The sequence below is a fragment of the Camellia sinensis genome, chromosome 14 (genome assembly GCF_055761805.1).
Source record: "Camellia sinensis isolate YWXY chromosome 14, ASM5576180v1, whole genome shotgun sequence".
Classification (NCBI taxonomy): domain Eukaryota; kingdom Viridiplantae; phylum Streptophyta; class Magnoliopsida; order Ericales; family Theaceae; genus Camellia; species Camellia sinensis.
Window position 1 is genome coordinate 108630001 of NC_138974.1, and position 11871 is coordinate 108641871.

At 37.6% G+C, this 11871-nt stretch overlaps 1 protein-coding gene across 6 annotated transcripts in view; it reads right to left on the reverse strand.

The window, feature by feature from the left end:
- LOC114268538 (uncharacterized) overlaps positions 1-11345 on the reverse strand; it is a 57972-nt gene extending 46627 nt beyond the window's left edge. For 4 of the 6 annotated variants that reach the window (XR_003631291.2, XM_082907037.1, XM_028209721.2 and 1 more), the window contains exons 1-2: positions 9874-11345; positions 9595-9784 (exon numbers count right to left, since the gene is read on the reverse strand). Coding sequence is in view for 2 of the 6 variants with exons in the window: in XM_082907037.1 (XP_082763163.1) it covers positions 9595-9784; positions 9874-10020 (337 nt within the window). In the remaining 4 variants the exon portion in view is untranslated. Of the gene's footprint in view, positions 1-9594; positions 9785-9873 lie in introns of those variants that run through there. The other 2 variants (XM_082907034.1, XM_082907036.1) reach the window with 2 other exon arrangements.
- Positions 11346-11871: the final 526 nt, after the last annotated feature.

The window sequence follows — 11871 nt, forward strand, 5'->3', positions numbered from 1 at the left end:
TTTGATAAACTTGAAATTACTTTCTTTTGACAATTATTTTTCAAACTAAGTTTCTTAAATTCTGCATGTAATTCATCAAAAGCTAATTGTAATTCATCAAATGTAAAAGATTCGTCATTTACCTCATTTTCATTTCCAAGTGCCATTAAACATAGGTTAGCAACCTCGTTTTTGCAAACTTCGGTTTCTGTGTCGCTTTCATCACTATCTTCTCCCCATGCTGCAATCATAGCTTTCTTTTTGTCCTTCTTGAATTTTTTCTTAAGTTCTGGACATTCTGATTTGTAGTGTCCAGGTTTGTTGCATTCATAGCAGGTTACTTCAGATTTTTTGTGATTTTCTCCTCTTTGAAAATCCCTGTTGTTGAAGTCTTTTCTGAAAAAATTTCGTACACCTTGTTTCTTTCTCACAAACCTTTGGAACTTTCTAGTGATGAAAGCCATTTCCTCATCCTCATCTGAATCATCTTCCTTATCCTCTTGATGTTTCGAGGTGGATTTGAAAGCTATTCCTTTCTTCTTGTTGTTGTCCTCCTCTTCCTTTCCTTCTTGCATTATGAGCTCATGAGTTAAGAGAGATCCCATTAACTCATCTAGACTTAGCTTTGATAAATCCTTGGCTTCGGTAATGGCAATGACTTTTGTCTCCCAACTTTTTGGCAATGACCTAAGCACTTTTCTTACAATTTCAGCATTAGTATATATTTTGCCAAGAGAAGTTAAACCATTAATAATATCAGTAAAACGAGTAAACATTTGAGGAATAGTTTCATCAGGCTTCATTTTAAAAAGTTCATAATTATGGACTAGCAAACTGACTCTAGATTCTTTAACTTGTTCGGTTCCCTCATGAGTCACTATAAGCTTGTCCCAAATTTCTTTAGCGGTTTTACATGTGGAAATTCTATTGAACTCGTTGGCATCTAAAGCACAGTACAACATGTTTGTAGCTTTGACATTAATTTGGGCCATTCTAGTATCTGATTCATCCCACTCATCTTCAGGTTTTGGTACCCTAAGTCCATCTATAGTTTTGGTAGGAATTTTTGGACCATTACAAATAATTTTCCAACATTCATAATCATTAGATTGAATATGTATGGTCATCCTAGTTTTCCAATAGCTAAAATTTGTGCCGCTAAATAGAGGTGGCCTATTAGATGCTTGTCCCTCGGGTAAGGAATAACTAGGGGTTGCCATGATCTACTCTGAGACGGTTAAGTCACAAAAACTAGAGTCTAGGCTCTGATACCAATTGTTATCCCAGATAGGCAACCCAAGAGGGGGGGTGAATTGGGTTATTAAAAAATTTCACAATATTAAAAATAACACAATATTCAGAATTTTAATAAATAAAAAAAACAGAATAATAATTATCAATATAAAAGTAGAAGAGATAGAGAGAGAAAATCAAACACTGCGATTTATAGTGGTTCGGCACGCCAGGCCTACGTCCACTCCCCAAGGAACCTCCTTGAGAATTTCTTTACTATCAATTGAATAAATACACCACCAAGCTTGTGGATTTGGCACAGGACTTACTCTTATCTATTGAGCCTCACTCAACAATAAATGCCTTACCCTTACAAAATCTCTCACAAAAATAAGGAATAAGAATAAGTGGTAATTGAACCCACTTTTACAATAATTCTCTCACAAAGAGTAGATATGAAAGTGTAAGAACAAAAGCTAGACTTAGATCTGAAAGTGAAAGAGCAGAATACTCAGAATTTTGGAGCTCACAGAAATATTTTCTCTTCAAGTTCTTGATTTTTCTCCACATCCAACACTTCTATTTATACACAAAAATATACCCGTTGGACACTCCTTGCTGACGTCATGGCTTACATAAGCACGCTCTTGACGTCATGGCTTACATAAGCACGCTCCTGATGTCATCGCTTACATAAGCACACTCTTGATGTCATCGCTTACATAAGCACACTTCCTTGATTTTGAATAGTCAGCAAAAGATAAAAAATAAAACTGATTTTTTCTTTTTGTTATTTCAAACATGGAGCCACCATTTTTGTAGACAATTTAATACAAAGTTCACAACTTTCAAACAAACAAATAATTTTCTCCATCTAGTTTATAATATATATATATATACACATATATATATAACTCCATCTTTTTTCTTCTTGTTTGATTATAATATGATATAATCAATGTAATGTAAAAAATTTAATAGCGCACGTGATGTATTCTATTTATAATGTTATATAAGTTCTGATCAAAATTTTGCATACAGAAAAATCTCTATAAATTATATTTATGATGGATCTGAAAATATATGTCATCTTTAAAATATTGTATATGTTGTAAAGATTTTAAACTAAATGTATTTTACCACTCCATATTAATTTTGTCAAAATAAGACAACCCATAAATATCAAATTTGTCAAAATAATACAACCAATCAATCATTTTTGTCAAAATAATATAATTAATCAATTTGTCAAAAGATGAATAGTAATTAACCCTATTTTTCAAAAAGTGAATAGTAAAGTTTTTGAAAATATTTAAAATAATCATTTTTGTCAAAATAATATAATTAATCGATTTTTCAAAAGATGAATAGTAATTAACCCTATTTTTCAAAAAGTGAATAGTAAAGTTTTTGAAAATATTTAAACTAATATTTAACATATATATTCTAAAAAGATAATAATTTGTGTCAAATAATATGTATATTAACTAATATATTTTAGACATCATCAAAATTAAATAATATGATTAACAACACCGATTATTTTTCTCAAAGTCAAAAGGAAATAAATGCTTAAGTAGTAAAAAAAAGCGAGATGTCCTACAGTGCCATAGCCAAAGGTCTTCCTTAGTGAATGGTAATTAAATAGATGAGTGAGCCAGTTTGTCTGTCTGATCTAGAATGTAGAGAGAGACCGTGTTCCTCTCTACCACTGCCAATCTCTTTCCTCGTGATAAGGTCTTGGAAAAGACAATTCAAATCACTAGTAATACGACTCAAAGATAAAAGATTAATACTAAAATTGGGAACATGGAGGACAAAGGATAAAAAAAAGGAAGAGGTGACATGAATTAAACCTTTCCCTGATACAAATGACATAATACCATCAGCAATACGCACTTTTTCTTGACCTGAAGAGGGGTTATACTCTGAGAATAAATGAAGAGGAACCAAACATATGGTCAGAAGTACCAGAATCAATAATCCATCGCACAATGGTATGAGATAGCAATGCATATGGGGAGGAAGCCAAGTTACCTGAATTGGCAAAGGAAGAAGCGGGTGCACTTGTGGCAGACGTGGAGGCTCAACGGTCTAGCAAGTGGCGAAGAGCAATCTCAAAATCCGAAGTAGATAACCCCAAAACATCTGCAGCTGGTAAGCAACTAGAGATAAAGGTGTTGGCTCAACCGTGTCTGAAAGATGTGCCTGAGCATTGGCCCCTCAGCCTCTAGACTAGCCAGATCTACCCCTGCAAGTACCAGGACAGTCTCCTCGGCCACCAAAAGGAGTCCCATGTAGCTTCCAACAAGTCTCTCGAGGTGTGGTGAGGTCAATGGCAGTAGTCATAGAAAAGATGATCCTTTTCAGAGAGGAAGGACGAGAACCACGGGCCACCCGCTCTCCATCTCGAGGGGGTGCAGAAACCAAGGCAGAGCGATCAATAGTGGCAAAAGAAAGCATAGTAGAGCGGCAACTCTCCTCATTCTGCACAAAAGCAAAGACTTCCTCAAGAGAAGAAAGCACATCCATGCCAAGGACTGCTCTGAATCGAATCATACTCCACATTCAGACCTTCCAAGAACTTGAAGACCTACTCTTGCTCCACAAACTTTCGGTAACGAGCAAAATCAGTGGGACAGATAGCCATGTAATCCTGAAGGTGATCAAGACGGTTCCACCCATTGCTAAGGAAGATAAATACTATAGTCATCTCACCTTGTACCGACCTTCAATGGATCGACGCAATTCAAATGCCTGGGAGAAATTCCCTTTGCGGGAATAAGTAGTAGCCATAGCCTCCCAAGGTCACACTTTACCGAGCACAAACCAGAAGGAAGAGTAAACTATCATAAGGCGCCACGCTTTACCGGCTCAATACGAAGAGAAACAAACCTCCTTTTACACTTACTGGGCACAAACCGGAAGGGACTAGGAACCTCTGTCAAGGCACCACACTTTCCCGACCTCACCCAGAGGGAAACGGACACCCAAACAATAACACAACAATAGCACAACATGCTAACTACATAATACCGTACAAGTGTAATACATACACATCATCTACTCAATAACAACAATGTCATCCTCCACCAATGACTAAAGACAAAATCTCTAAACCGATAAATAAATGCACGACTCATACAATATAAATCCATAACTAATTCCACATTTTCAAATCAACCACTTCTCATTTCATTTCATAAAAGAGTTACACACGTTAGTTGTATTTCAAAACCAAATCTGTTGTTTCAAAACCATCAACTACGTCCACCCGTGGCCAAGACTTCATCTTTTTCCTTAAACCAATCCAATTCATAAAATACAACTACAATACAAAGTTAATCAAAAACCACTACTAAACCCACTTAAGTTTCATTTTAACCACTATTCCAATTCTTTAACACATAACTCGGTTATTACACATCTTCACCCCTTTAGGTTTAATTGAGCCCATAATGATAAATTAGAGTTTTTCCCACTCTCAACACGAACATGCCCAGCTATCTCTCAATTAACTGAAACACCCACAACTCATCCAATTCCAACTCCCAAAATCCATAACCTAAACCCCTATCATGCTTTTTGTAAAATTTCTTAACAAACTTGTTTTTAAAAGCTATAAAAACTACCACATGTATATCTATAACGAGGTATTAAAAGGGAGCAAAGAAATCCCTACCTTTTGAAGCAAAGAAGAGACAACCCAAAAATTACCAGCGACGAAACAGCCATCCGCTCAAATTAAATGGAAGCCCTCGCCGAGCTCTACGTTTTACTCCAAAGCACTATGGTAGTGAAATCAATGGATTAGGGTGTATGAAAGGTTTTCAGCAAGAACTAAAGAGAGAGAGAGAGAGAGAGAGTGAGTGAAGAAATTAGGTTTAGAAATATTTTAAGAGAAAGAGAAGAATCCTTCTCCCCGATCTGATATACACACAAACCGATTAAGTGACCAAAACACCGCTCGAGTGTCAGACACAAATAAGTGAGACTGCTCGAGCGACCAAAACACAGCTCGAGAGCACCATGACCCCCTTCTAAAAGTTTTGTAGACTGCAGAAGACTGCTCGAGCGTAGGAAAGACCACTCGAGCGAACTTGAAGAAAACAGACATGATTTCCTTTGAAAAAAGAACTACCAACCTGTTCACAACACAACTAACAACTCCAAACTCAACAATAACTAGACAAAAAGGAGCATAGACAACGATAAAGAGTATCAGATCCCAAATCCAAGAACATGAAAGGGTCGGGTATAACCCAAGCCAATGTTTTAAAAGGCTCCAGGCGCACCGAGGCGATAAGGTCCTATAGCTTAAACGCGAGGCGCAAGGCAAGGCGCACGCCTTACCAAAGCGAGGCGCACGTAGAAAAAGCAAAGCAAAATTATAAATTAGGCAAACTTTTTAACATAACAAATATATGTAGTATAAGCACTGATTCAGTGTTCATTTTATTTTATTTTTTTTTCTGACAGGGAAAAAAACAGAGAAAAACAGAGGAGAAAAAAAACAGAGCAGAACAGAAGAAGGGAAAAAACTGAGGAGAAACAGAGAGCACAGAGAAGAAGAACAGAGGAGAAAAAAACAAAGAGCAAGAGAAAAAGACCAGAGAAGACAAGAAGAGAAACAGAACAGAGGAGAAAACAAATAGACGCAGAAAAAAAAAAAAAAAAAAAAAAAAAAAAAAAAAGAAAAAGAAAGAAAGAAAAGAGGAAAAGACCAGAAATGAGAGAGAATAGAAGAAGACCAGAGAAGCTAGAGAAAAGAAGAAGAGGAGAAAAGAAGAGAAGAAGACTAAAAAAGTAAAGCAAAAAAAAAAAAAGAGTAGAACAAAGGCAAAGAAGAACCAGAGAAGAGAAGAAGAAAGAGAAGAGTCGAATCAAAGAAGAGAAGAAAAAGAGACGAGTTAGAGAGAGAAGAGAGAAAGAGTCGTACCAGAGGAGACGAGAACAGGAGTCGAACCTTCGTCGTTATCTTCTCGTTGTCTTTTTCTTCTCCACTAGGGTTTTTTTTTTAATGTTTTTGCTCTTTTGACCCACGTTTTGATCATTTTATATTTTAAATGAGATTTTATTCCATGTGGGTATCCACACAATAAACCAGATGAGCTGTTGGTGTGGAAGAAACGCAAAGCGCAAAAGGCGCTCACCTTGAGCCTCGGAATAAAGCGCATGCCTCATCGCCTTACCTGCGCCTCCTCTACATCGCCTCACCTCGCTATGCATGAGGCACAGAGATGCGCCGCGCCGCACCTCGCCTCGCCTCACCTCACCTCAAGCTTAGGCGCGCGCTTAGACATGCTTTTCAAAACACTGACCCAAGCCGTTATATCCCTCGTCATCAAACTTAGTTCTTCTTGCTTCTGGAATCTTTGTGTATGCAATACAACTAAATGCTCTGAGATGGTTGAAACTTGGCTTGTGTGAACTCCATGCCTCTTCTAGAGTCGTAGAGCGAAGGCTTCTGGTTGGGCATCTATTCAGTAGATACACAACACATGATATAGCTTCAACCCAAAATTGTTTGGGCAATCTCTTTCCTTTCAGCATGCTCCTTGTCATATCCAAAATCGTGCAATTCTTTCTTTCAACAACGCCATTCAATTGTGGTGTATAGGATGGTGTTGTTTGATGCTTAATTCCATGCTATTTGCAAAAATTCTTGAAAGCATCAGATGTATACTCTCCACCTTGATCTGATCGCAACATCTTGATATAGTAGCCACTTTGTTTCTCAACAAAAGCTTTGAATTCTTTGAAGATGGTGAACAACTCTGACTTGTTTTTTTAGAAAGTACACCCATGACTTCCTGCTGTAGTCATCAATGAATGTAAGGAAGTATCTATTTTGTCCATTTGACATTGGATTCAATGGAGCACACACATCGGTGTGTACTAGCTGTAGCGGCTTTGACGCTCTCCAATTTACTTCTTTCGCAGAGCTTTCTCTATGATGCTTGCCAAGAATGCAACTTTCACAATCTTCATTAATATGAGCAACATGAAGGAGGCCTTTCACCATATTCTGGCTTGACAACAACTCCAAGCTTCCAAAGTTGAGATGTCCGAACCTCAAGTACCATAGCCAGTCTTTGTCTTTGATGATGGCACTCAACCAATTGGCAACATCATGTTGGATGTCCAAAGCAAAGATCCGATTCTAGGACATTCTCATCTAAGCAATCAAATTACCATGATTGCCTTTGATGGTAAGATGACAATCTTTCATGTTGATATCATATCCTTTCTCTGGGAGTTGTCCCATACTCAAAATGGTGTTCATCATAGCAAGTTCATAATAGACATTGGAGATATAATCATGATCTCTATTATTGAGCTTGATCAAAATCTTACCTCTTCCTTTCACTAGAGCTTTTAAGGAATCACCAAATTAGACTTGTGCTTGTATAGTCTTGTCAAGCTCGACGAACACCTCTCTTTTACCACTTACTGGCCCCGGAATCTAGATACCAAACATTGTTTTCGTTTTCAGCATCGCCATGATGGACAAACAAGACTATAGGTTCGGCTTTGTTTGTCTCCTGCTCGACAAAATTTTACTTGCTCTCCAACTTCTATTGTTGCTCTACTTCGACATTCATTATTGTGATGCCTGAACTTGTGGAAATGATAGCACTGAAGATTGCTCTTGTCAATTCCTGGTCGATTGTTGAAACCACCTCCTCTTCCTCTTCTTTTCCTCTAGAAGCAAACCTCTTCTGCATCTGCCTCTAAAACCAGAAATTCGGTTATTGTAACTACAGCCTCTTCCTCAGCCTCTTTGTGATGTCCCCCCTTGCTTGTTTCTGTTATCTCTAAAGGATAGCTTTGATTGAAGAGCTTGCTCCAGAGAACTTGAAGGAGTCTTCTTGTTGATTCTTTGATCATGGATCTCCAGTGTACCCATCAACTCATCGTTGGTCATAGCACTAAGATCCTCTAACTCTTCTATTGTTACGACCACGTGCTCGAACTTTGGACTGAGTGATCGTAAAATTTTCTCTATCACCTGAAAAGATTCCATCTTCTCTCCATATCTTCTGATCTGATTAACAATGGCCAATGTTCTATTGAAGTACTCAATAATTGACTTATTGTCATTCATATGCAGCATCTCAAATTCACCTTGTAACATGTAGAGTTAAACTCTGATCGTCTTCTTAATTCCACGGTGTGAATTGCGAAGAATGCTTCATGTCTCTTTAGAGGTTGTTACTGCTAAAATCTTCTCAAGGCTTGACTCATCAATGCCTTGATAGAGTAGGTACAAGGCTTTTTTATCTCTCTTCCTTGAATCTTTTAACGCAGTCTTCTAAGTTTCATTTAACTTTCCTTCATCTTCAAAAGTAGCTAGCTCAACATATCCTCGATCTACTAACTCCCACAAATTTTGCGAGACTAGTAGGACTTGCATTTGAATATTCCAATTTTCATAGTTTTCCTTGTTGAGTTTTTGAAACTAGAGCTAAAAGAAATTGTTTATGTTAGCCAGTGATTTATCTTCTAATCTTCAAATAAAATTTGCAAATTTTCAAAAAATAATTTGCAAATTTCATAAAGTAATTTGCAAATTCTGATCATACGGATGTAGCCGGAATAATCCAAACTGCGGGAAATGACTATTGGATTGTTAAAATTGGACTCCAACTGGTGTGACTATTGGATTGTACGGTGTCTTATGTTTTTGTTGGATTTTGATATTTAAGATGATGTTTCACTTTTTAATTGGAAAAACATGGGGACACGCCAAGGACACGTTGAGAACACACTAGGGACATATTCTAGACAAAAGATTTCACAAGGGACACATTCTAAACAAAAGATTCACAATTAATTTCCATAGCAGAACGACCATAACACAAATGGCCAAAGTAAAGATTATACACATAGATCATAATAATAATGGTTGCTTTAGGTGGTGGGAAGACATGATTTCACATATGTATTTGAATAAAAATAAAAATAAAAAAATAAAAATTCCCCAATTAGTACATATTAATGTGTGTTTGGGAGGGGAAAGATTAGGTACACACCTAACTTTTGACATAGTGCACAAAGTGGTTGCCCCATGACTCATGACTTGAACCCATAACTTCAAGTTATTAGGTCAAGGTTTTACCATTGAACCAATGATTTCACAAATGTATTTGAAACAAACAAGAAATTTTTTATTACTTCTTGGATGGTTATATGCCTTTCTTCATGTTAAATATAATTGATAACTTTTGGGGTGTAACAAAACTACACCAAAATGGAGGAAAAGCAACGAATATATCAAAACATTTAACAGCTCAAAACAGCATTATAATGCAAAACAAAGAAACCCATAATTTTAAACCACAGTGAATTCTTAACATCTAATACTAATGGAGGACTCACCGTGCAACCCTCGGGGGCAAAGGTCTTGAAGTATTGACCCACATTCAGTCACGAAACCAACTGCTACCTCAACACTGTCATCCATAGGTTTGTCTAACAGAAGCGTGAGTAGCTCCAAGGCAACAAGCTCATGAAACACTTGCTGGTTCACTAGATGTGCTATGAATTTAACAGCAGCTAACAATTGGGGCTATCAATAAGAAATACCAACAAAGCATGAGAAAACTTACTAAACTAGTGAAATAGCAAGTTACAACAAAAAGGAGAGCAAATTCAGACCTTGTAATTACGTTTGTAAGCTCGCTTGAGCTGTAAGATTATCCTCCTCCACAAAAGATCACCAACTTCTGGGAACTTAGTATTTACCACAGCAACCAATGCGGTGAAAACATCTGTGAAACCTGGAGAAGCCATTTGAGACTTCATACATAACCGACAAAAGAGACCCCTTCCCCGGATCAAATTCTCTGCAAAAAGTTCAGGAATTATAGGTTGAATTCACCTTATTGACCAGTCCATTTATACTCTTCCTGAGACCATCCCAATTCAATCGCTGATACTCAACACTGCTCTTGTCCTAAACCTCTTTCATCATCCGGGCCAGCTTGAAAGGCGGCATGTACACCCCTCCACTTCTCCCTAAATTGGCCGAGTCTCCATTCAAGTTTCCTCCTTGCAATGTTGACTGTTTCTGCAATTTTAAATCTTCATTCACCTTCCCATCTCCCTCCTTATCCTTATCCTTATTCAAACGCCGGCTATCTTGGCGACCCTCATTCCCTTCCTTCTCTCTTCTGTGATTTCTATCCCATCAACCCTTGTACCTCTTCTCCTCCTATCTTTCTCATAATCATCACCCACTTCCCCATCCCTTTGACGTGCAGACCGCTTGCTCCGCCCATCCCTACTATCATCCGCATCCTGCATATCTCGACGTGAATGCCAACCATCCTTACTTGTGCGAACCTCCTCAGCTTCTCTCTTTCTAATGCCCCTTTTCATCACCACCATCACCATCTTGAAATTCAATCCTCTGCCTCCTCTCCCTTTCATTGTCTCTCTCTGAATGCCCGTCTTGCCACCTATGCCCATTTTCATACCTATCATCAGTCTGTTTCTATCTCTCTTTCCTGTTTCCCTCTCTACCCTCCTCCCATCATCTCCACTGGAATCGATTTCATGCCTATTGTTTCTCTCTCTATGTGGCTTGCCTCTTGCTTTCACTACCTAGCCATCCTCATCAGAACCCTTTTCATCCTCTCTCTCTCTATCTCGCCTAGCTCTTTCTCTCCTATCATCATCATCATCATCATCATCCGAACCCTGCTCATACCTATCTTTTCTATCTCTATCTCGGCTGCCCTTTTCTCTCTCTAGGTTCACATCCTCCTCCTCAATAGAACTCTTGTTTGCATACCCATTATTATTATTATTATTATTATTATTATTATTTATCACTGTATCTTGCATACCAATTTGTCTCTTTAAATTGACCCTGCCATCATCATCATCATCATCCTCATCCTCATCCTCATCCTCATCCTCATCATCAGAGCTTCCATTCGATTCCTTCCGATCTCGACGACTGTTGGATCTGGAATTTTCTTGTTATGACTGTAACGATGACCATCATTATCGTCGTCTTCATCACTGGATTCGTCTCTGTACTTGCGAGGCATGCTGCTGAATGAGTCACTCTCTCTCTACTGAATGAAACCATCGTCTGTTTTGCATTCAGGACAAGAGAGACCAGCGGGACTATCAAGCCCACACCACACCAAATAACCACTGGAATTGGGCTGGTTATCGGGCCTAGGGTACATCCATCTGGGCCCATGGTACCGCTGCAAGGCCCGACCGACAGGGATATAGGTGAAGTGGAAGTTCTAAGGGTTGACCACTTACGCTTATTTTAATTAAAAAATTATTATAAATCATTATATTATTTTTTTTATATTTTTTTATAAAAAATTAAAAAATTATTAAAATAATCTATTGTCAAATAAGACATTACTGTATTCGATAGTAATCAATTAAGTCCATTTAATAATTATAATTGATATTATTTAAAAATTTAAGTAACTATTAAAATATAAGTTAAAATTTATGAAAGTTTTAAGATATATGAAATTTACTTAATTATGACTTAATTTATAAACATTAAACATAAATATCAATACAGTGGTGTTACATGTAATATATACTATTATAAACTCACCACTACTACCGCCACCACCACTACTACCACCACCATGCCATTGCCACTACTACCACCAC